The sequence below is a fragment of the Pinus tabuliformis genome, chromosome 6, assembly GCF_031772625.1.
Source record: "Pinus tabuliformis cultivar Carrire ecotype Pingquan chromosome 6, CPIR1, whole genome shotgun sequence".
NCBI classification, from domain to species: Eukaryota; Viridiplantae; Streptophyta; class Pinopsida; order Pinales; family Pinaceae; genus Pinus; species Pinus tabuliformis.
Genome location: NC_142292.1, coordinates 835,660,422 through 835,687,549, shown reverse-complemented (window position 1 = coordinate 835,687,549; position 27,128 = coordinate 835,660,422). Strand labels below are relative to the sequence as shown.

Here is a 27,128-nt window from a genome sequence, read left to right as displayed (position 1 = left end):
GTGATTCCACTTTCACAAATTAAAATGAATCCTAATGACAATTAAAGATTTCAATCAATGATTCTCATCTCTCTTGAATAAGATTCTAGCTAATTATAAATTTGTTGATAATGTGTTGATTGAAATTTACACTACAACTTTACCTCCATCAATCGTTATTTTCATTATAAGGGCAAATAAACTCACTTTAACATAATAAATTGATGAAACTTTGAAAATAGAAAACAACTAATGAGCATAGCTGCTAAATCAACAGTTCAGGAGAAAAAGCTTGTAATTCTACCAAAAAAAAATGAAAAACCACCAAGATTGTAGATGAAAAGAAAGAAAAATAGGCTGTTGATATAGATAATCTTCGAAGGATAATCAAAATTTTGTCAAACAAAATTATTGATCTTAAGTACATTTCAGTAGAAGACCCATCTAATAGGAGACTTTGGAGACCTTTTAGGAGAAACCCTACACCTCAAAATCAAAATTCCACTGAAGAAATCAATATCGAGGATTATGCCCAAGATGATTTTTGTAAAGCACACAATGCTAATCATTCATAAAAGACTTGTTTTGGTTATTATAATTTGATGGTTCAAAATCAATTGGAGGCACTGGTGTGGGATGAATTTTACAGGACACTCAAGGCAACAAGTTTGTTTTATCATGCAAACTTGACTTTCAATGTACAAATAATGTAGCTAAGTATGAAGCTTAGTTACAAGGTTTTAGGAAAGCTATAGATTTGAAAGTCAACAAATTGAAAACAAGGGGTGATTCTAAAATTATAGTTGTTGAAGAATGTAACTAGTGTCGGTCTTCATAATTGTATTTGAGTCATTATATTTATCAAAAGAAAGAAAAAGAAATTTTATTATTAAATAAATTGACTTATTAAAGAATGGGTTTCATGCTTGGGTCAATTGTTTTTTAGGTCAGAGTCTCCATTGAAGACTTCTAGGGTTTATGTCAAGTGTCTCTGTCCATGTCACATTGTAAAAGACCCTTCTTGGGATTTATTTGTCAAAGAAAAAAATTATTTTATTATAAAATAAGTCAATTACGCCTTCTCCACAAAGTCGGCCTCAAATTGCACAAGTTGGCCTAAACTGGGGGGCAGAATCACTATATAAAGGTAGCAACTTGACCTCATTTGTCTCTCACACACAACAAGTTCGATCTGCAATTTCTAGGGCCAAAAAAAAGTGTGAATTCCAAGGAAGAAGAAGGAAAAGGATAACAAAGGAGAAGGTCTCTCACAAGCATAAGAAGTTGAAAATTCTCTCTCTTTTCCCGCACGTGTGAAGCTGCGAAACTGTTGAAGGGGCCGAAATTATGCAGTTGCTGGGAGGTCGAAATTCTGAAGTTGTTGGTGAAGCTGGGGGCCAAAATTTATGGGTTGATGCAGGGTTGAAGCTGTTGGACAAGAAGAGACTACTGAAGTGCGCTAAAACATATTGGAAAGTTGACTTGGTGGAGGAGGAAGGTTTGTTGGTCTAGGGTCTTGGTCTATCTCAATTGAATTACTGAAGGAAGAGTTCTTGACTGGGTTTTTCCCAATATAGGAGTTTTTCCTTCGTTGTGCGCCTACATCTGGTGTCTTTGATCTTCGTGTTTTGGTTTTGGTAATTGCTTGATGAACTAGGATATAAGAAGAACATAAGAAAGATAATAATAATTCAAATAAATCATAAGTAATTATCAACAAGAGAAAATCTTTCTGCCTTTCCGATTTTCTAACATGGTTTCAGAGCTAAGGTGATGAAGAAGGAAAAAGGCACCTGAAGATCTATTAAAGAAAAGGAGATTGAAAGAAGGTCATTAAGGAAAAGGATTATATAAAAGGAGAAGTCTACTATCTACAAGAACTATGTCAAACTCAATGAAGGGAGAAAACAAATTAGAAGGAGCCTCCAACTACAGAGCCTGGAAAAAGAGAATAGATCTCATCCTCGAGAAGAACAAAGTTTTGGATCTAGTTCTAGGAAAAGTCAAGAAGCCTACAGATGAAGCAGAGAAAGCAAAGTTCAGAGAAACTGAAATCTTGGCCATGAACTTAATAGTGGATGGAGTAAAGGACAACCTCATTCCATATATATCCAACATAGATTCCGCTCAAGAAATGTATGAGGCTCTATCCAAATTATTCACAATCAAGAACATTGGTCAAATTGCAAGCCTCAAGAATGAATTAAGAACTATTAAGATGACAAAGGACGATATTGTGGCATCCTTCTTTATAAGGATATCTAGAATCAAAGATGAACTCCAAGCAATAGATGAAATTGTTCCAAAAAAGGAGCTCGTAATCACTGCTCTTCTAGGTCTACCGAAATCTTGGAGTGCTTTTGCATCAAGAATCAACAGTTGGAAGGATACTCCAACATTTGAACAAATGTGGAATGCATGCAGTTAAGAAGAAGCTAGAATATCGTTAGTAAGCAACAAGAAGGAGGATGAAGAAGAGAACATCTCAAATGCCTATTCTGCTCATCACAAATAGAAGGGAACCTTCAAGAAGTATAAGGGACTAAAGAAGAAAGTAGACCTATCAGAGATTGAATGCTACAATTGTCATAATATGGGTCATTATAAAAATCAATGTCCAGAGAATCCAAGGAATGGGAAGAGAGAAAGAGAATATCTGAATATTGTCAATGAAGCTCCACCTAAGAAGAGCAAGACTCAAGAATCAGAAGTCAAGGACTTATACTACTAAATCCCTTCTCCCTTATCCTTCTTAGTCTTTTATTTTTAAAGTTCTAAATTATTCTCAGTGATGTTTTGATTTCTAGAGTTTATAGGTCTAACATGTCTCATTAGAACATTTTTTAATTATTTTGATAAGTTGTAGGTTTCCCTCAAGATTGGACTAAGAGGGAGCCTCCACCATTTTCCCAAAAGATAAGTATTATGTTCTTTGTTTCATCTTTTCATGTTTGGTTTCCTTCTCACATCAAAATTTTGTTTTTATTATGTGCTAATAACCTTTGTATTTTCCTTGGTTAGGAAACCCTACTAAATACTCTGAAGGAGACTTCAAAGGATAGACTTTCAATTGCAAAGGAAGCCCTTCAAGAATTGATGTCCTATAAGGTTTGTAAGGAACAACTCAAGGTATGTCTTAAACATTGTTATAAAGTTCTCTTCATGTAAAAGGTACGATCATTCTTCTTTTAAAATTTGCTCTACGTTACTGACATCGTCATGTCTAGGGTTTTGAATCACAAAGATTCTTGTTAGGGTGATTAATCATTGATTGAATCTACCCACATTATATTATCATTCTTGTGGAACCCTAAAAAGGTTCACTGTAAAACCCTAACCTAAGGGTGTGTCAATATTGATTATGAAACCCTAGTCTATTTAGGGTTGTTGATAAAATCTAGAAAACCTATTCATTTCATGTTTAGGGTTTTGGTATTGTTATGATAGAAACCCTAGTCCTTTAGGGTTTTCTATTAATATCTAAGTTATATATTGAAACCATAGATCTTTAGGGTTTGGTGAATTAAGGTTTGTAAACAAAATCCTTGAAAGTAAGATTCTAGGAATGAAGCCTTAGGTATATGTTCATATGTTTGATCGAAATCCTAGCCTTGTGAAAATCATTGCGTATCTAACTTTGATGTATTAATTTCTGTATCTTGGGTTTACATAGCAAATAATATCATGAAATGCAAAGGCATGATTACGAAATCTTAGATATGTATATACGAGTATGCTAACCTAATTGTTGTTGCTCATGTTTTACTCTATAAATTCTAGGGTTTGTAACAAGCTCTAGTAGAGATTGATATTCTAGGGTATGATGATATTGTTTTCGATATGATTTAGTTTTATGATAAAATCTAGGGTTTGCAACAAACCATAGTAGAATTTAACATTGTCGAAACCTTAGATACTTGGTAGGATTGTTGTTAACTATTGATATCTAAGGCTTTGTGCCTCAAAGATGGAATTTAGGGTTTGCATTAAATCATGGTAGAGTCTGACATGTAAAATCTGAAAATTGGTGAAACCCTAGTGCTATGATTAATATCTTGATTGAATTGCTTTGAGTCGTGATGATGGAATCTAGGTGATTATGAACCTAACTAGGTTTAGGTGTTTATCTAAAGTCTAAATGCTTCCATTATAGTAACATGATTTTGGTATAGTTAATCTCATGCTTTTGTATGTTTGTATTTGGTTGTAATTCCCATTTAAGTTTTGTAGGTACATAATCTTCAAGATGATGAAGATGTTCGTATAAGCATGATGATGATGATCAAGATGACCTTGATGAAGCCATAAAAGATTCTCCAATGTTATAAAAGAAGAAAGTGGTTGATCTCCTAGTTGAGAGCGAGGGCATATTATGACAATCATAATTAATACCTTGAAGAATAAATAACGACGGATAAATGTCCATGTTTCATGAAGGTGCAAAAAGACTTGAGAAGATATAAAGATACATTTGGTGTTGTTGAAGAAATGAAAGAAGAAGAAAGCTTCTGACAAATTGTGTAGTATCAGAATGAATGAGGACCCCAAAGGTTTGTGTTTATTTATGTGTATGTTTGAAAGTTTGCTATTGATTGGGGTTTGTGTTTGTACAGAAAACATATCTCCATAAGAAGGTTGAACACTCTGGAAGCATGCTTGGACAAATGAATATATCTAGTTTATTAGGGAGAGATGAAGCATCTAATGGCAGATGCTTGAGAGGACATCTAGTCAGCTTATGTGTTGATATCTAGATCCCGAAGAGGGAGGGTGGCGTTGGTCTTGGAGCTCTGAACTTGGATATGCACCTAGATCCCTGGGTTGATAGTTAGTGAGTAAGCCTGATGGTACCTAGACTAGCTAAAAGCTTGAGTCCATCTTAGTCCCACTCGAATAGATTACCCTAGTCAGGTATCTAGTACGTAGCATTGAGTGTGTTAGAACTCTTCATAGTTCATTTTGGATGTAACAGCTCTAGTGAAAAGTTCATGTAATAAAAGTTAATAAAGGCAAAATAAGACCACGGGTGAGGGACACATATTCCAAGCTAAATGTTGGACAAAGATATCCTAGTGGGCATCACTGGATGTGTTTTTGGCTAAGGAAAATTGGCAAAGGCTAAGGCAAAGGCATTAAAAGACAAAAAGGCATTTTTGGCACATTTATTTATGAAAATAAAGGAAAATAGGAGAAAAGGGAGGTAAAAGGTCATAGGTTGCATGTGAGGAGGAAACGAAGGAAAACAATGGAAAATGAAGAAAATAGAGACCTCATTCATAAAAAGGCTTCTGAGGAACACTTGGTAGGCTTCTTTCAGTGTTAAGCTCTTGATCAATTCAAGTTTGGAGCTCTCTCATTATTCTCACTCTCTCCCTCTTGGTCACTTAAAGTTTTCTTGGAGCACTCTAGCTTTGGAGCAAGGAAGGAAAAGCGAGCAAAGGGAAAGGAAGGAAAGCGGGATCAAGCAACTTCAGCAGGAATGCTTGCAGGTAACCTTTTGCATGTGTGATTTCCTAACTGGTTTGGACATGCATGGCTTTGAATGTTGGTGTATGGTTGTCTTGCTGTCGGTGGCATGGTTTTGCCAGATTATGACAGTGGATTTCAGCCTAGCCTTGCCTTTTTTCGGATGTCATGGTGTTGGGATGTTTATTTCCGGGGCGGAGGTGGTCTCAAGTTCCATTCCCAAAGGCCTAGGAATCCCTTGACCGGTTTTGGCGGGATATACGGTAAAGCCTGAGGGAGAAGTCTCGGTTTAGGGCCAAGTGATCCGGATTTGGATTACGGTAAAGCGTAAGACACTGGTCTCCGTTTAGGGCCTAGTGATCCAGTTTGGATTGCAGTAAAGCTTGAGAGACAAGGAGACGGAAAATTCCTCAAGGATAGTGAAGGATTCCGGATGGCATTCCAAGTTTGGTTCGGTTGTGATCGAAGCACCAGTTTTGGTGTGATCACGGTTTGATGAGGGTGGAGGTGGTTTAACCTCTGGATTCCCTTGGTTGTTCTTGTATTGGTTGTTCTATGAGATCCCACATTCATGCTTGGAATATGGCACGGGGTGACTCGCTGAAAGAGAGATTTGGTTCAGCCATGTCTATGGTCAGGTGGTATGTGGAAGTCTCGAACCTGGTCAGATTTGCCTATGATTAATAAAAGCTAAGTTCTCTTACTTTTGCACTGATTTATATGTGGATTTAATAGTTGTCATATCTCTGATATTTATATGGCTTTATGTTGCTTATAAGCATGGTTAAATGACTGGTTCATGTCATGGTTATTTATGTATTTACTTGTAACTGTTAAATGAATGGATGCAAGACCTCATTGATGATATAATAGTTCATTGGAGAAGGAGGTGATCCTTCTAGTTATGTTTCATAAGTTATTTCAGTGATTTATGCTCTGTCTTGTATCCTAAACCTGTAGGTTGTATTGATGCCAAGTGTTTGACAAAATGTTAGTCCCGGTTGGGGATGCTTAGGCCTAATCCTGAGGTTGGGTTTGATTCATTAGCACTATTATCATGTATTTAATGATTCCTGAAGGGTCCAACAAGTTCTAGGCAGAGGCCGGGAGGTCTGGGCTAGAAAAATGGCTCAATTTTCGGATTGTTGGCCCACAGAGCGTTAGCCTAGAGACTAACTCGCTTGGGCAGTGTCTGGTGAGCATTATAACTCGCCTGGGCAGTGTCTAAGGAGCGTTATAACTCGCCTTGGCAATGTTTGGGGAGCGTTACTCTGGCCTAAGTTGGTTAAAACAGCAGTAGGACCCAGGTACAAGTTGTCTGAGTGGCTTACTTGTCTCCTGAAGGTTTTGTGGATGATGTTGGATGACTATGTGATGCTCTGTCGATTCCACTTCCTTAAGGTCACCTAGGAGGTCGAATCTGATCATAGTAGCCTCTCGTCGCATGTTTACCTCGATTGGCTAGTTACTCGGATAGATGTGGGGGAGGGTGTTACAAAGTGGTATCAAAGCATGGTTGGGGTGTTGGTCATGCATTCATGTTGGTTGCATGTGTGTCTCTTGTGTTGTAGTCCATGTGCTTGTTGCCCTTGCATGGTGTTGATCATGGTTGTAGTAATATAGCCATGTGAAGGTTGAAAGTGTTGTCGTGGAGTATGTCTTCATGTGTGTATGGTTGATTATGCAGTATTAGGCACGTCAGTGCTCACATGTTATTAAGTGCACGTGATGTGGTTGTTGTTGTTGTCATGCATGAGGTCATGATTTGTGTAGTTGATATGGTCATGCATTGATAACTAGACTCTAACTAGAATGATGAGTATATGGTTTGGTACTCATGTGTTATATGTCTATATGCAGTTGTTATGCATGTATGGTCTTGGTTATAGCTATGCATGAATAGTAGGTCAAACATGCCTTGTGATGTCACGGTATGCAATTTAGGTCATAATGGTGCTATTGGTTGTTATGATGCTAATGTGTTGGTTGAGATAGAATAGGAGATGCAGATCATTAAAGTGAAGTTGCAGCATTGGACCTCGAGGCAAGAGCAGATCGTCATACAGGTATTGTACGTTTGGCATGCAGGTATGTAAGTTAAGGATTGTCATATGCATTAGGTTTAGGTGCATGTTTTTGATGTTATGGTTACATACATGATACATGATAGTTGATTAGCATAGTCACATGCACATGTGTCATGAATGATAGTAACCTGTGGTTGTATGCCTTGCTACTTTTGTTTTATGTTAGATAATTTGATGATTAGGTTATATGTTGTTGATGAGCATGATATATAGCTTATTGTTGTTATATGTTAGTAACTTGATGATTAGGGTTACTTCATTAAGATCATGGTGTCATATGTATCATGCTATAAATTGGATTGGCTTATGCAGATAGTTAGGGTTACGATATTCAGGTATGAGTTGACTTATTGTGTTGCATTGTGTGTTACTAATCTAGATTGATCGTACATATGTGATTATTATGCATGAACAACAGATGCTTATGAGCTTATAATGTGAACATGTTAGTTAGTTATTGTTATGGATATCATGATTTATGTTAATATGTTGTGAAGTTGTATCGTGCTAACCTAGATTGATTGTGCAGACAAGATCGCCTCCTCTGAGATGCATTAAGGTATGAGCTTGCTTATGTCATCTACGTGGTGCTTAATTGTTTGATTATAACATCTATTTGGTATTTGAGTGTTTGGTGTCTAGCTAATTTATTTAACATGGTATGTTGTAGGTTGGTTGAATGTTTGATGAATTGCATAATATGATTATGTGTTCAAATGACCTTGTTTTAAGATGATGGTACTAATACATATGTGTTAAAACAATTGATAGGGACTTGAGTGTAGTAGGTGATAGTTTTAGTATTATGCCTAATGACTGTGAGTTGAATATGGATTATGACAGGATGGTTAGTCTTCGTAAAGGTTGATTTCAAATTGATAGATATGATTATCTTGATATTTGGAACATGTGGTTGACATGTGCGAAGGGTAACATGCTTGGCATTAGTATGACAAGGTAATAATTGATGTGTTTACATAACTAACAGTTGGGTGATGTGACAGTGCATAGTAACACTCAATTGCAACAGGGAAAAGGTCAAAGAAAGGAATTGGGAAAGAATTCCTTTGGCTATGTTTGGAAACCCTAATTCCAAACGAATGAGTGCTTTGTTGAAGTTTCTAAGTTTACTTAGTTAAAAACCCTCCATGCACTTTATCTGATTTATTCCTACCTACTTGCTATTTTTCCTTAACAAGTTATTTACAATCTAAATACTGAAAATAAACACTAGTGCATGCTCAACATATTACAGATCAGCGACTAAAAGAAACAAGAACAAACACACCACATGACACCATTATTTTTGGACCAATGTCCCCAGAAAAACCCAATGTGGGAAAATCGGTGCAACTATCTGAGGGTTTTCTTATTAAGTAATATCAGAGTACAATATGGGTGCCGAAACTGCCCTACCCAACAGAGAATTTCCTTAACAGCTATACCTCACAGTTTGAGAGAAATCTCTTGGCTGAAACCTCGATAAATCCTTCCGACAGCTCTTCCGCACAATACTGCTCTGCAACCCCGGCGTCTGCCCAATTTGGATTGCGTCAGCCTCTCTTTGTCTCACGCTGGCCCTGTGTCAGCCCCAGGGGGGCCTGCATCAGCTTTCTAGGCCTCTGCATCAGACACGCTGGCCTCTTTGGTGCTCTGCGCAGCACTTGACTGCCTCTGCGTGCGTGAGCCCCTACTGGCTCTGCGTCACTCTCCTTGGCTGCTGCGCTGCTTTCCCGACACAATCTCTGCCTTCTCTATTTCTCTGTACTCAATACCCCTCAGTTGCTCTCCCGATCACTGATTCTACCTCTCTTAGCAAACCCCGCTCTAGAGAATAGAATCACTGATCATCTGGTGTATTCTCCAAATGACCCTCAAGCCTCCTCTTATACTTTTCCTGTTGACATCTCAACACCGAGATTAAGTCCCTAATCAACGGCTAAGATTAGATCTGGCTTGATCCATGTCTTTTGAACAATTCCAACACAGATTCATATTAATACACATTAATATTTTATTTTGCCTAAGTTTAGACTTAGGGACTCCATTAAAAATATTAATTATTTTAATATCTCCTGATCTGTTTAGAATCTGCCCAAACCCTTTCTGGGTATTGGAGATCTCATGTGCCCCAACCTCTCCACCAAATTTCGTGGCTAGAGCACATCCGATGCTCCCCAAATCAACATGCTTTGCCTACAGGAAGTCTTCTTAACCTTCATCTTGTATGACATTATGTGGATACATGCTATATTCATGAACATGTACTTGACAAGTATATTAGCTAGTCTTTAGTTATAGGTGGATCTGTCAAAGCATTGGAGTCCTTTGAGAGATGGCGTGGATGTGTTCAGTTGCAAGTAACGTGCTTGGCACAACAAGATGAGGTAATTGGTGTATTGTTATGTTTATTTATGCACTAACAGTTATGTGTTAATGGCAGCATGATGCAAGGAGTTGCATGGCAAGAGAGATTGCCATAGAATCTTGAAGAAGGCTCGAGTTGACCTTTCCTTGGGAACCATGGGGATTGAGTCATGGTGTTTGTTGCTAGTCTTGTGGTTTTTGGTCTTTTGGTTCCTTCTTGTGCTTGATTGCGATTTTGTTTGTGTCTTGGGGTGTTTGTTGCTAGTCTTGTGGTTTTTGGTCTTTTGGTGCCTTGTTGTGCTTGATTGCGGTTTTGTTTGCGTCTTGTGCATGGCCATGCCACTTGGGTTGTGGTGTCGTTATTGGTTTCATGGTTTCCTTCTTAGACATTTCTTGTCTTGCCTTTTATGTTTTGAGAGTCTTCATAATTGGTTGGGAAATAGGAAAGTTAATGGAACTCGAGGAGAGTTGTGTGGTACCCAACAAGTAATGTAAAACACGGATGAAGCTCAGTGCATGAGTAAGCGCAGCGGAAGGTAATACTAGAACAGTCGATTGGACTGGTTGGGTTCTTTGTGAAAAATGGACGATGACAGGATAGTCATGTGAAAGGTAACTAGAAAAGGTAAAGTAAATGGATCTAAGGCGTCAAATGCCTTGGCTATGTTGGGAACGGCTATTCTTAAATGTTGCGCATGTGTTGCATGAATAGGGAAGTTCTCTTAACCCTTGACCTTGATATATGATAATTATGTTATGATCGTGATTATGTTGATGTTATATATGTATACATGTAGGTGTGTGTGTATGCCATGTTTGACAGGATCGTTAACGCTAACATTTGTGTATATATATGCATGTATGCATATCATTGTCTGACAGGATCATGATTGGTTATGCTAATGTTTACGTGTATGTATGTATGTATGTATCCATGTATTTATGTCACTGTTTGACAGATCGTCAAGAATCGTTCTTGTGGCAGAATTGCTTATGCAGGCGAATGGCATGAAGAAGTTCCTAGTTATGAGAAATCAAGTGGAAAGAGTAGTCATGACAAATATACGAGGTCAGTATCATGCGAATATGAATTTATATTGTATGCTTGTATTATGCCTATGTTTATGTTATGATAGGTAACGTTGAAGGATACATCAGCCGAATGAAATCCGTGTGGTCCGTGGCATGCTAGGATAAGCATGGATGGCAGAAAGACACTAGAAGCAAGGTTACCTGGTAGAGACAGTGTGGTTTGGATGTGTGGTACTATTGTTGTGCATATGTTGTATATATTGTACATGTTGCATCTGTGATGTTGTGAGCATGCAATGTTGTGTATATATAGTGTGTGTACATGTTGTGTATAAGTACGTGGTACAAATAGTGTTGTGAATGTTGCATATGTGGTCTTGGGTATAGACGGTGCTATGTACATGATGGATATGCGATGTTGTGTGCATGTTGGATATGCAGTGTTGTGTATGGTGCTATGTACACGTTGTATATGCAGTGCTATGTACATATGCCATTGTGTGCATGTTGTACATATGGTGCTATGTACATATGGTGTTGTGTGCATGTTGTACAAGTGGTGTTGTGAGCATGTGGTGTCGTGTATATGTGGTACAAGTGGCATTGTATGCAGGTGGTGTTGTGTACAAGTCGTGCATGTGGTGCTGTGTACATGTGATGTCGTGTATATGTCGTGCATGTGGTACTATGTACATGTGGTATTGTGTACCAGTTGTACAGGTGGTATGATGTACATGTGGCGTTGTGTACACGTTGTCCTGATGGTGCCACATACATGTGATGCTAAGCACACGTTGTGCATGTCGTGCTTTGTACAGGTGGTACTGTATACGTGTTGTACATATGGTATTGGTGTACATGTCGTATTGTGTGTGTCATACATGTTGTGTTGTGTACATGCGATACTATGTATGTGTATTTTGTAGTTGTGGTATTGTGACATGCGTACTCGTTGTGTTGTACTCTGTGTAGTACATGTATTTCGTTGTGTTGTACGTCAGGTGTAGGTATATGTATTGTGCGGCGCTGTACATCGGGTATAAATGTATGAGTTGTGTTGTATATCAGCCGTATGTGTACGCATTTGTGGTGTCGCATGTTGTGTGCAGATGCATGTCTTGTGATGTACATTGTGTACATATTCGTGTTGTGTTGTGTTGTACACCGAGTGCAGGCATATGTATTGTGTTGTGTTGTACACTGGGTGTAGGTGTATGTGTTGTATGTCAAGTGTAGATGCATGTATCGCATGGAGTTGTATGTTGTGTGTGGTGGTATGTGTGGGATGTACACTATGTACATGTGTACCTGGTTGAGGAGAAGGCATTGGGTGTTTGTCGGATATGGCAACCAACCCGATGTGTGTACAGAAAGAACAAAGGCAGAAGTAAGGATCGATTAAAGGATAAGTATCGGTATATTATTTCAGTTTTATTATGCATGTGATTTATGATTCTGATATATGATGATTATATATGATCTATGACTCTGGTTTATGATGGTTACATGTGATTTATGATGTTGACCTATGATGATTATGTTTTGAGCTACCCAGATGTGATATGTTTATAAATGATGTTTTGATCAAACAGTTAGTTTGACTTGTTGTGACAGGAAGCGAATAAAATTGCAAGTGTACCTTATTGACGAACTACCAATGAGATATGATTTGAAGTTATTTCAATTTATTTGAATCTAATGGAAATTATCTGCTTGGAACAAGAATGTATGAACATCCCTGGTTGGGTGGTTGAAATCGATTGCAAGAATTGGTAGCAGCAGCAAAAGAAATTGGAACATGCAGCAGTATGTTGGTAGAGTACTTCAGGAGCAAGGCCATTATGGGACACTAGTACCCAATAGTGTTCATTGATTGCCATGAGCATGCTATGACCGATATGATGGTTTTGAGGTAGGTATATGCCTTGGTTTTGTATCTTGCAATGCGAGACAGCCTTGCCAAGGGATGGATTGCCCAGGATAGGGGATGTCGGGGAACTTGAAAGGTGAGTGACTGCATGGAAGGGGGTGACTGAATTTCCCGAGGGACTGTGTAGTAGGGAAGGGAAGGTCATGGATATGTTTGTTTCAGTCATTTGCATTGACAGATGGAATCAAATGCACATTGGGAGTACGCCCTGGAACAATGAGTCAGTAACTGTTCACTGAGAGGACAAGTGGCGCAGGATTATAGCGTTGGACACTAGAAGCATATTTGACTTTGCAGTGGATTCTGGACTTCCTGGGAAGGAGGTGAATCCTGGTACTACTTTGAGAGTGGAGATGCAATCCTCTAGATTCCTTTTTTGATTGATATGGGCATTGTATCCTTTTATTTGTTGGTTTAGCAAATGTGCATATGTGTATATGTGGTTATTGTAAGTACCGTAATGAGTTGTGTTATAAAGCTCCAGTATGCAGTATGTTGTCATGTTGTCATGATGTTTTGCTTTTGAGGAAGTCTTTCATTGTAAATAATGCAACGAACTGAGTTATAAAGCTCCATGGGCAGTGTGTTTGCTTTTCAGCGGTTTTGTTGAGGTCTTGGTGTGGTTTAACACCGACAGTGTTCCTGTAATAGCCTAGTGAAAAGTTCATGTAATAAAAGTTAATAAAGGCAAAATAAGACCACGGGTAAGGGACACGTATTCCAAGTTGAATGTTGGGCAAAGATATCCTAGTGGGCATCACTGGATGTGTTTTTGGCCAAGGAAAATTGGCAAAGGCTAAGGCAAAGGCATTAAAAGGCAAAAAAGCATTTTTGGCACATTTATTTATGAAAATAAAGGAAAATAGGAGAAAAGGAAGGTAAAAAGTCACAGGTTGCATGTGAGGAGGAAATGAAGGAAAACAATGGAAAATGAAGAAAATAGAGGCCTCATTCATAAAAAAGCTTCTGAGGATCAATTGGCAGGCTTCTTTAAGTGTTAAGCTCTTGGTCAATTCAAGTTTGGAGCTCTCTCATTATTCTCTCTTTCTCACTCTTGGTCACTTAGAGTTTTCTTAGAGCACTCTAGCTTTGGAGCAAGAAAGGAAAAGCAAGCAAAGGGAAAGAAGGAAACCGGGATCAAGCACTTTCAACAAGAATACTTGCAGGTAACCTTTTGCATGTGTGATTTCCTAGCTGGTTTGGACATGCATGGCTTTGCATGTTGGTGTATGGTTGTCTTGTTGTCAGTGGCATGGTTTTGTCGATTTATGACAGTGGATTTCAGCCTAGCCTTGCCTCTTTCCGGATGCCATCGTGTTGGGATGTTTATTTCGGTTTTTGTGCTTTGGTTTGCAGGATGGATTTCGAAATTCGAGACGGAGGTGGTCTCCAGTTGCATTCCCAAAGGCTTAGGAATCCCTTCACCGGTTTTGGCAGGATACACGGTAAAGCCTGAGGGAGAAGTCTCGATTTAGGGCCTAGTGATCCGAGTTTGGATTGCGGTAAAGCTTGAGAGACTGGTCTCGATTTAGGGCCTAGTGATCCAGTTTGGATTGCAGTAAACCCTAAGAGAAAAGGAGACGGAAAATTCCTCAAAGATAGTGATGGATTTTGTATGGCATTCCAAGTTTGATTTGATTGTGATCAAAGCATCGTTTTTGGTGTGATCACGATTTGATGACGGTGGAGGTGGTTTACCCTCTGGATTCCCTTGGTTGTTTTTGTATTGGTTGTTCTATGAGATCCCACATTCATGCTTGGAATATGGCACGGGGTGACTGGATGAAAGAGAGATTTGGTTCAGCCATGTCTATGGTCGGGTGGTACGTGGAAGTCCCGAACCTGGTCGAATTTGCCTATGATTAATAAAAGCTAAGTTCTCTTAATTTTGCACTGATTTATATGTGGATTTAATGGTTGTCATATCTCTGATATTTATATGGTTTTATGTTGGTTATAAGCATGGTTAAATGACTGGTTCATGTCATGTTTATTTATGTATTTACTTGTAACTGTTAAATGAATGGATGCAAGACCTCATTGATGATATAATAGTTCATTGGAGAAGGAGGTGATCCTTCTGGTTATGTTTCATAAGTTATTTCAGTCATTTATGCTCTGTCTTGTATCCTAGACCTATAGGTTGTATTGATGCCAAGTGTTTGACAGAATGTCAGTCCCATTTGGGGATGCTCAGGCCTAATCCTAAGGTTGGGTTTGATTCATTAGCATTGTTATCATGTATTTAATGATCCTTGAAGGTTCCAACAAGTTCTGGGCAGAGGCCGGGAGGTCTGGGCTAGAAAAATGGCTCAATTTTCGGGATTGTTGGTCCACAGAGCATTAGCCTAGAGACTAACTTGCCTAGGCAGTGTCTGGGGAGCATTATAACTCGCCTTGGCAGTCTCTAGGGAGCGTTACTATGGCCTAAGTTGGTTAAAACAACAATAGGACCCAGGGACAGGCTGTCTAAGTGGTTGACTTGTCTTATGAAGGTTTTGTGGATGATTTTGGATGATGTTGGATCACTATGTGTGATGTTTCGTCGATTCCACTTCCTTAAGGTCCCCTAGGAAGTCGAATCTGATCATAGTAGCCTCTTGTCGCATGTTTACCCCAGTTGGCTAGTTACTCTGGTAGATGTGGGAGGAGGGTGTTACATTGGAGATCTTCCATGTACCTCTATAAATATAGGTAATTATGAATACCTCCCTAGATAAGAGGGAGTGTTGAAGATGTAACCAGTGTCAATCTTCATAATTGTATTTGAGTCATTATATTTATCAAAAGAAAGAAAAAAAAAATATTATTAAATAAATTGACATATTAAAGCATGTGTTTCATGCTTGGGTCAATTGTTTTTTAGGTCAAAGTCTCCATTGAAGACTTCTAGGGTTTATGTCAAGTGTCCTTGTCCATGTCACATTGTAAAAGACCTTTCTCGGGATTTATTTGTCAAAGAAAAAAAAAATATTTTATAATAAAATAATTCATTTAGGCCTCCTCCACCAAGTCAGCCTCAAACTGGACAAGTCGGCCTAAACTGGGAGACAAAATCACTATATAAAGGTAGCAACTCGACCTCATTCGTCACTCATACACAACAAGTTCGATCTGCAACTTCTGGGGCTATAAAAAAGTGTGAATTCCAAGGAAGAAGAAGGAAAAGGATAACGAAGGAGAAGATCTCTCACAAGCATAGGAAGTTGAAAATTCTCTCTCTTTTTCCCACACATGTGAAGCTGTGAAATCGCTGGGGGCCCGAAATTCTGCAGTTGCTGGGAGGCCAAAATTCTTAAGCTGCTGGTGAAGCTGGGGGCCGAAATTTCTGGGTTGATACTGGGTTGAAGTTGTTGGACAAGAAGAGACTACTGAAGTGTGCTAAAACATATTGGAAAGTTGACTTGGTGGAGGAGGAAGGTTTGTTGGTCTAGGGTCTTGGTCTATCTCATTTGAATTAATGAAAGAAGAGTTATTGATTGGGTTTTCCCCTATATGGAGGTTTTGCCCTGGCTGTGCACCCACATTTGTTGTCCTTGATCTTCGTGTTTTGGTTTTTGCAATTACTTGATGAACTAAGATAAAAGAAGAACATAATAAAGATAATAATAATTCAAAGAAATCACAAGTAATTATCAACAAGATAAAATCTTACTGCCTTTCTGATTTTCTAACAACAATAAGACAAGCAAAAAAGACCATTAATTGAATTTCAAATCACTTAAAGAATTACTAACAGGAGGTGTGGAATTTAATTCAAGCTGTCAGTTTTGAATTAAATTCCATTCCCCAATCACAAAATGTAGATGCCGATTTACTAGCAAATGTAGTCTCAGAACTACTTGTGGAAAATTTCTCTCAAGGAAGATTTTCTATAGAGATCCTTTTTTGCAATCAATCCAAGACAACATCTCCAATTGAACAATGTTTGATGATGATGACCAAATTATTAAAAAAAAGATTCACTTTGGAAGACACTTTCAAAGACTCAATAATTGATGAAGATCAACGTGATTCACAAATTAACCAAAATTCTCTAAACTCCTAAACTAAACTAGAAAACCCCATACCAAAATCAATAGTTCGTCTAGAGAATCACTTTGATTTTCAACAAAGGTTCAAAGGAAGCACAAATTGTAAAACAAATAGTTCCTTTATCCAATATGAGGTGATTAATTTAGGAACTGATCAAAATCCCCAAAATATCAATTTAGGAGTCAATGGCACTTCCTTTGAATGTTCAAAACTTGTCAAAGAATACAAGGGCATTTTCGCTTGGACTTATGATGATTTGAAAGTTTATAATACAAAAATAATTCAACCCGTTAGACCAGTTAAAGAAGATGTCAAACATGTACAACAAAAGTCGAGAAAAATACATCCAAAGCTTGAAATTCAAATAAAAGATGAATTAAACAAACTATTGAAAGCTAGGATTATTTTTCCAGTTGGACATTCCCAATGGGTATCAAACTTAGAACCAGTTAGGAAGAAGAATGAGGATATCAGGATTTGTATAGATTTCCAAAAGTGAAACAACACCTTTGAGAAAGATAACTACCTTGTTCCTCCTATGGGGCAAATTTGACAATATGTTGCTAGTTCAAAAATGTTTTCGTTGTTAAATGGTTTCTCTGGTTATAATCAAGTTTTGGTTTCACCAATAGACCAGGTGAAAACTACATTTAAAGAAAATGGCGAACATTCGCCTATCAAAACATGCCTTTTGGTTTGATAAACGAAAGGGCAACTTTTCAACCAGCAATGGACATTGCTTTTAAAGGTCTGAAAAATAATTCATGGCTGTATGTCTTGATGATATCATAGTATATTCAAAAAAGAAAGAAGATCATGTTGAACACTTAAAAAAGATTTTTGATAGATGCAAAAAATACAGCATATCCCTAAATCCTAAGAAAACATTTTTTGCTATAATATTAGGAAAACTCCTAGGCTTTGTAGTATCAAAAGCCGAGATAGTAATTGATCTGGACAAAATTAAATCTATTTTACAAATACCTCTTCCTCACAATAAGAAATCAATGAAATCATTCTTGGGAAAACTTAATTTTGTAAGAAGATTTTGACTAGGCTTTGCTGAGATTGTGAGACCAATGCAAGATATGATCAAAAGAGATTATATATTTAAATGGGGCAATGAAGAAAAAGAATCTTTCAAAACGATAAAGGAAGTAATTGTTAATGCTCCTTCTTTAAATAGTCCAAGTTTTGAAAGAGAAAATATATTATATACATTTTCCTTTGACTTGTCTTATGCAATTGTTCTGACTCGGAAAATCTAGGAGATATAGAAACACTGATATCTTTCATGAGTTCTAGATTCTAAGTAACAGAGCTAAATTATCCTAACATTGATAAGCAAACACTTATGGTCTTTAAAGCTATCAACACTTTCATCCTTTTCTTATAAAATCTCGTACCAAAATAATTGTTCCTCATCTTGTTGTTTGTAATCTTTTGTGCAAAAAGATTTAGGAGAAAAGCAAGCCAATTGGATGACTACACTCCAAGAATATGATCTTAAAATCAAGCCATCAAAAATCATTAGAAGACATAGTCTATGCAAACTATCAACAGAATCTAAGGGATTACCAAATGATCATGAAGAACGTTGGTATATGAATTTGAGGCAAGTCGGGAAGAAATTATTTACACTCCTGTGCCAACTAATACATGGTACTACAAAATTAAATACTTTCTACTAAATGGTATTGAGCCTGAATAATTAGCACCTAAACAAAGAAGAGCTCTTAGATTAAATGTGCTAAATATCAATTAATTGGAGTGTTGTTTAGAAGAAATTATGACAATGTTTTACTAAGATGTCTTGAGAAATCTAATGCAGAAAAGGTCTTAACTCAACTACATGATGGACTAGTTGGATGACATTTTGGTGGAGAAACCACTACACAATATTACTATTAGCCTACTTTGTTTAAAGATTCTTACTTTTACGCAAGAAAATGTAAATTTTGTCAAATAGCTTTAGGAAAAGAGATAAAATACCTGCTCTGCCTTTACAACCTATAGAAGTAGAAAGCCCTTTTGAGTAATGGGGTTTGGATGTAATTGGTGAAATCAATCCTAATTCCTCACAGCTTCATAAATATATTCTAATTGTTACATATTATTTTACAAGATGGACAGAAGCTATTCCACTCAAGAAAATCAATGATGATCAAGTGATCTCTTTCTTTGAACTGAATATAATTTCTAGGTTTGGTGTTCCTTCATCTTTCGTTTTTGACAATGCATCTTATTTTTCATCTTTGAAATTAACTAAATATTGTGTCCATAAGAGTATCATTATTCTACTAATTACTATCCTCGAGGAAATGGATTAGTTGAGTCAACCAATAAAAACCTTATCCAGATTTTTAAGAAAATTGTGCAACACCACCAAAGAAATTGGCACAAGCAACTCCCTAATGCATTATGGGCATTACAAAATTACAAAATTACACCTTAAAAGAATTACAAAATTCACCATACTTTCTTGTCTATGACAAGGAGGCTATTCTTACCCCAAATATTTTCTCCCTTCCATGCAATTAGCTCAAGCTGTTAATAAAAATTCAATCAAAGACATGGAAGTTAGAATTTACACTTTATTAAAATTGGAGGAAGAAAGACAGAAAACCAAAGCTAAATGTCATGAACATCAACAAAATAATGAAGCGCTTCTTAACAAACATTTAGTTACTAACAAAGATTTTGCCATTGGAAATTGGGTTTTGAAATGGGATAAAAGCCATGAGGAGAAAGGAAGACATTCCAAATTCCAAGCCCTCTAGCTAGGACCTTTTCCAGATTTATGCAAAACTTGGCCCTTCAACTTATATTCTTCAATCTTTAGAGGGGGAGATTGAAAACCTCCCCATGAATGGCCAGATTTTGAAAAAGATATTTTTCTTAAAATTTCATGAAACCACTTGTAAATATTTTCACCATTTACTAAAGGAAGTTGGTTTCTTTAATTTGTATTTTTCTTTTGTAAATATTTATCTTTTTATGTATACTTTCATTTTTTGTTGTATATATATATATATATATATTTTTTATTTTTATTACTTGGTTGTAGAATTTCAACTGTGATTACACTTTTAGAGAAATGTGTCTTTATCGTAAATCTATTCGATTTAAATAAATCCTATCATTATAAAAAGAATAATTCTTAGTTATATGACACCTTCTCTACTTGATATTACCAATTCTTTTAGTAGGTTTCATTAGTCTTGGAAAATACCGATCCTTTATTTTCATAAGAGCTCCATCCATTTCACTAAAAAAAAGAGAAAAGACCTTGGTCATCATTGGTGAAGAATAATAAAACCAATAGGTTAAAATCATTAACGCACCAAAACATTTGCTTATCAAAATAACTCTGGTATCACTCTGCTTTTTAATATCCAAAAATTGCAAACGCAATACAAACACACAAATCCAAAGGATATCAAATAAATGAGAAGTTGAAAGCATTTCTTAAATAAATAAATAAATGTGGGAAATATAACAAAACCCATAGAGGCTATGGATGTTCGCTGGAAACAGGTCAATTCTTATATCATACTAAGGCACCTTCATCAGGGCTATGGACGCTCATGGGCAACGAAGCAATATTGAGAGATGAGGAAAACATGTATGCAATTTGTTTTAGTAGTATTAAGATTTGGTCATACTGGTAAAAAGCTCAGAACTAATTGAGCCAATTGTCTTGAACTAATAAATGAACTTCATCATTTTGCTCTTTGAAAAATACTGGATAAGGTTATCAGTACTTCTAGTGATTACTTGTTTTTATTTTCTAAATATCAAGTATGCTAAGGTTGGTTATGATTATTTATGAAATTTTAACTTTCGATTTATTTGAATTCTAAATCTTTATTGACAAAAATAATTGTTTCCCCCATTATGTCGCCATTTGTTGTGAGCTCTACAACAATACCCAATTTTATTGAAAATAAAATAGGGACCCTTTTTAAATTTTTAATCTTGAGTGAATTTTTCGATTATGTAAATAATCCTTAAGACTTTTTTTTAATCTCAAAATTTAAAAAAAAAAATTATAGTTTTTATGAGAAATCCAAATCCGAAACTATTTTAAGTTACTTTTCACATAAGATCCAAGATTCCTGAAACTCCTAGATATCCTTTAGTCTTTATCTAGGTATTTGCCTTGTTCGCAATGTTACTCTCTTTCAAAATACCCAAATATCTGAATTCCCAAATATCTATTCATTTAGTTATTCGCTTTCGAAAATAAATTAATTTAAAAAAAAAAATTGATTTCAACTCATACTCGGAATCCAAGCGAAATCAAATGCTCTTCATTGCCCCCACCTCAGATTCCCAAATACCTGGATGATCCAAATTGAATAAAATTTTATTTTCCTTATTTGTGTTTTTCTGCTTTATTTGTTTTAATTGAAATTTTCAATTTTAAATAGAACTATTCAATATCCAAGCCTATGCAATATGTTCATATTCCTTACATATCTTGATACCCAGATTTTTTTGTATTTCCGGATTTTCGAAGCAAAAATAATTTTTTACAATTTTTTTTTCATTTTATTTTTCTTTCTGAATAACATATCCAATATCTAGCCCAAATTAAAACATGACAAATACTTAACATTTCACACTCCTAAATGCCCGACTTCCTGGATTTGCATCCTGAAAATACAATTTAGTGAGTAATAAATTCGAGCATTAATGATTCTTTAGGTGCCAAAGATTTATGTACTTAGCCAATAAAGTTTGTTGCTTAATGAAATTGCTACATTGTTTGTCTATGTCTGAAAATAGTCAGAATTTTCAAAGGAACTCTATTTATTGAAGGCTTATCAAAATTTTGGTAAGTAATTTGGAGTTGAATTATCTCTCATTTCTGAAATAAGTGAATTCGTCTGCTCAAATTCTTTATTGTTCTTTGCACAGGTACAATGTGTCGAAAAGGAAAAACAAAAGCAACTAACCCTGCTATCCACAATGTCAAAGCCAAGCTTAAAGTGACAAAACCAAAAGCTAAGCCTTCTGAAGAAAAGAACCCTAATTTAGCTTTCTTCTCAGATACCACATACAAGACCCAATCCGTGAGAACTATGTTGCGGGAGGAAATGTAAGAATTTTTCAAAAATGATAGATGGAGAAAGCCAAAATGAAGTGGCTCAAAAGAAGGCTCCAACTATAACTCTGACAATTTTGGATATATGAAGAAAACAAAGTTGCATAAGGTTGCAACCAAACCAACAATGCTTCCCTATTATGATATGGTAAGTTGGATCCTATCTCATGCCCATGTTAAAACATTTTCAACAATAAATAGCTCCAACAAAGTTATAACTTCATGGAGGCCTGACGTTTTACAGTCAATATACAAATTGAGTCCTCCAAAAATTTATCTTGATAAGGAGTACATGATTAACTTTGAACAAAAAGTATTAAAAGAATAGAAGAATGATATAGTCGAATGCATAAAGGAATGGATAGACGATTATGTGACCTTTAAGACCAAATAAAATAAACTCTATCCAATTGGGCAATTTATGAACCCTCACACATTTGTAGTTAAAATGCTAGCTAGACTTTATGGAGAATCCGATCCAGAACATTTTAAGCTAGAATGGGTTCCCTGGTCTATGGAATCATAAATCAATCTAAGAGATTCAATTAGGCAAATATATTGTCAAAAAACCTATTAGATGCCATTAAGTTGTCATAGTCATCCCCACAAGATTTGGTCCAAGTTTTTATATGTCAACTTATTTAATGGATATTGTAGTTTGGTCCAAGTTTTTATATGTCAACTTATTTAATGGATATTGTAGTAGCCTTTGTTCCTGTTCCATGGATAAATTGGAACATGTCTTTCAATAATCAACCCATCCATCAGTTTAGTTCTATGCTCTGGGAAAGCCAATATAAGAATCATTTTTATGATATTCTTGACAATATCATGCCATATTTCCATCAAATATTTTTGGGAAGTCCCCTCCTAGAATTAGCAAAAAAGTACAATTAGGACTGCAAGGTAATGGAGACTAGTTTGTGGAAGAGATTTTTTCTTATTTCAGAATTTATGGATGTGAGGTTGGTCCTCATGTGCTACCTAAATTTATTCCTTATAGGCTTGCAGTAAGAGAAATAGCTTATCAAACAACACACAATAGTATCACAAACTTATTGCACAAAAATTCCAAGAAACTGTGGCCAAATTTTCCCATTAAAATTGGCCATCTAACTCTTAAAGACAGAGGTCATGCAGTAGTCGAAGCAAATGAACTTCAATAAGTTTGTTACATTCACTTCCTTTTTACAGATATGATCCATGTGATATCATTAATGTGCATCTAAAATCAGTAATGTATTCAAAAAATTATATTCATCAAGATCCATAGTATGATTTTGTTTTTAGAAAAGTTGATTCTTTTGATCAAGTTGTTTTCGGAGTCTTGTTAGATAAATCGAAGGAAGGACAAAATCTACAAGTTTTCAAAGAGAACACATACTTGTTTTACCTAGAGAAAAGGAGTAAGTTCTCTAATATTCCTATAGATGTGTTACGAATAAAAGAAGGCATCAATATTTCTTTTACAAACAACAATAATGAACATAAACGGATTAAGAAATTTCAAGCTCAACAATCAAGCTAGGGAATAGACATTCAACAACTTGGTCAAACAAAATCCATTCAACAAGAACCGGTTTCAGTACAGCATCAAGAGAAGGAACGGGAAGCTAAAGGGCAAAAAGAACAATCAGAGAAACAGGTTGAAACTTCATTTGAAGATAAAGAACAAGGAAAAAAAGCACCTTTCAAGGCTAGAAAATAGCAGAAGAAATTAAAAATCAATTAGTCAAAACCTTACTGATAAAACAAAGCAAGTTCAGGAAATCTCTCAAAGCCCAATTCCTTCTACATGAATGATAGAGGTAATATCTCCAAGAATTATTATGACTTTTTGGCAATTAATACTACAAATTTGTCTTCTCTTTTCATGAATATTGATGGCGTAGAACTAGTGAAAGAGACAGTAGTGGTTCTTGGAGATTACTTTTTCAATCCCTAGTCAAAGCGATTGTTAAAAGATCAAGGAAAATAAAATTAGATCCTTCCACAACAAAAACATCATCAACAATGGTTTGGCAAGCAACAAGGGGTCCTAAAGATAGAGCCATAGAAACAACTTTAGCTAATCAATGGCCAGTTCAGGAATTATCTAAAGCATTAGATAAGCACCGGAATAAAATCAACGAATTAGAAACAGAATTGGCAAACAACAAGATTACTCAGGAGAAGGAATGGCAATCCCATTCCACTATGTTACGAGAAGGTTTGGCCATAACTATGCCAGAGATTGAAGAAAAGCACCAAAGTGAAAAAAATTCAAGTAGAAGACAACCCTTCTTTTTTAGGCGCATCATTAGGTGCAAATGCATTGTCCCCCGCCTATTGTTCAATGTTATGAATAAAGATATATATAAATATTAAAAGTAATGTAAAACAACAATAATAATAAATAATGATTAATTAATAACTAGTTAATGAAAAAGCACATCCCTAAGGACATAACCGTTGGTGAAGAGGTACCTGCCTAGGGTATATAAGCAAGCCCTCACCCTCATTTACACATCATCACATCAATTCTTTTATAATATTCAATATACAATTATTTGTCCTACAATGGATGTCATTGTCTTCGAATTATTCTAAAGATTATTGCAAGTATACAAACTTTGTTCGCTACAGTGGTATCAGAGTATTCCTCTAAGTATACAGACTTTGTTCGTTAAATTGGTATCAGAGCATTCCTCTGAGTATATGAACTTTGTTCGTTACATTGGTATCACAGCATTCCTCTAAATATACGAACTTTGTTCGTTACATTAAAACACAGTTTCAACCCCATTGCTTTCACCTTGATGTCGTCTTTCATTCATTATCCTTCATACAAAGAGTCCAATTTTTCAAGGACATTGCTTCCTATAGAGATGCATCCCTACCTAGCACTTTGTTCTTTGTAGGCCATTGCCTCTACCTACACATCTCTCATGCTCATGGTTGGTGTACAAAGGCATCTTGACTTCTTTGGTCAATTGTCATCTCTCCAAACCATCTATCCCTTTCGAGGTACTCTTTCGATGCATCAAACCACCCCTACCCTCTACGCAAACCTGGATGAGGCCATTCATGAGGACATCTATAGATTATACATCTAGGCCACTTAGATTGCACCATTAGAGCCCCTAGCCCTAAAGATGGCTTTGTACTTGGAGCATTTCAAAGAGTTGTGGGATGGCCTCATTGTCTACCTCTTATACCCAGCGAAACATCATATGCATGTCCTAAAGATCCCCCTAGGGTAGTTTCAAGTGGGATACCATAGACTAAATTGAGATAGATCACCACATAGCATGGCCGGACAAGACCTGCCCGCTTTGTCACCTACAGGACAGGAGATAAAGATGCATATCATTTTCAAATGCCCTTTCCACTATGAGATTCATGGCAGTTACCACTACCTTTATTGACACTTGGGAGGTCCCCTCTTGAATTTTTTTCCGATACCCCAAATAGATATGCTTTGCTCTCTTCATGAGCGAAGTGCCGAGATTCAGATCTCAATCTTTATCAGCCCCACCCAACCCTGAGGCTTCCTGACTTTTTACTTTCTAGGTTACCCCTTTTGACCAAGGCAATAAATGACAGGCAGAGACAGGCAGAGACACTGGACATTTCAGACCCTAGAGCGATGAGGCGCTGAGTCTCCTCTCAGGTTACTCCAAGCCCTCCCCCTCTGGGTCTTTGACCTACATCTTCAAGGCTTATAACGAGTTACCATTCCAGATCACAAATCACACATTATCGAACCAACAGACAGACGAACAAAGATCTAGACGGACTTAGAACAGGTGCAGCCTCGACCATCGAACTACCCACTAGATTCAACCCGGCAGCTAGGCCACTATCAAGGATTCCTCTCCTTCCATCTTGGATGATAGGAGAGAGCAACACTGTTCAGTCAGCCCCCCGATCGTACAACCGGACCCGATAGCTCCAGTCACTTCCCAAGGGAGATCATCCACCAAAGCATCTTTCCATTCGCAGTGATTGGTGACCACAACAACGAGCCCATGTCCAGGTCCCCACTCAACGATGTCACAGCTTTAATATCACGCCCAAAACCCTAAAAACCCCATATAAATTGAATTGAAAACTTATAAACTCTCACTAAATTTTCTTTTCATGGACCCAAAACAGAAATTCCTCAAACAATCACGAAATAAGTCCACAGACCATTTACAGAAGATCTTTGAAGTGCATCTCCGAGCACAATTTCGGGGTACAGTGCCATTCATGACCGAATAACTTGTAAAGCTTACCTCTGCACCTCCGAGCTCGTGTACTCTGATAGCCTTCACCATGCTTGCGAATGCTTTGAAATATCTAATAGGTTTCGACTGGGGATGAAAATTCGTTGAAACTAATCTCGAAACAACTGAAGGAACAGCCAGTTGATCTGATTCTCTCCAAGCTCACTGTGTGGTGAAACGAGGCTTCAACAGCAATATGCTTCAGCTGTTTGCGTAGCTTTATTTGAGATCAACCATTGTGGAATTCGCGGGACGCTCATGGGTTGCTTTCACTGGAGACATGCGCGCTTAATCATAAAGGAAACATAGAGGGCGCCAAGCTTGCCATTTCATAAGCAAGCGGTCCCCTCGGGGTGAATTCGATGATGAACTCTCAAAATCTCTTCTATAATGAACGTTGGGAAAACACCCAACAAGAGAATGATGTACGGGAAATTGAAAATTTATTACTCTCTTAGTGTCGTAATCACATATTGATTAATGCGATTAGGATGAGAGAGAGGATTTTTGAAGGTTTTAAATTTTAATAATGATAAATTTATTCCTCTCCGATTACTGTGGTGATAAGGTGATTATTGCTGTGGTTTTTTTCTTTTTTGGGTTTCGTGATTAGGAGGAGAGATGGGATTCTTTTCAAGGTAAAAATTTTAATAATGAAAAATTTATTCATTTATTCTTTCAAAGTGTCGTATTCACATAGTGATTACGGGTCATAAGGTTTAGATTGTTGTGGTTGTATTTTTTGGGTTGAGCGATTAGGATAAGTTTTTCTAAGGTTTTACATTTTAATAGTGATAAATTTATTCTTTCAAAGTGTCGTATTCACATAGTGATTACTGGTCATAAGGTTTAGATTGTTGTGGTTGTATTTT

At 36.7% G+C, this 27,128-nt stretch overlaps 1 protein-coding gene across 2 annotated transcripts in view; it reads right to left on the bottom strand.

Moving 5' to 3' along the window:
- The window catches only part of LOC149261458 (GroES-like zinc-binding alcohol dehydrogenase family protein), a 151,879-nt gene extending 125,251 nt beyond the window's left edge, over positions 1-26,628 (bottom strand). Inside the window, exons 1-2 of one of the 2 annotated variants that reach the window (XM_089422286.1) lie at positions 26,266-26,628; positions 19,407-19,443 (exon numbers count right to left, since the gene is read on the bottom strand). Coding sequence is in view for 1 of the 2 variants with exons in the window: in XM_089422284.1 (XP_089278410.1) it covers positions 26,266-26,307 (42 nt within the window). In the remaining variant the exon portion in view is untranslated. The remainder of the gene's footprint in view (positions 1-19,406; positions 19,444-26,265) is intronic. The other variant, XM_089422284.1, reaches the window with a different exon arrangement.
- Positions 26,629-27,128: the final 500 nt, after the last annotated feature.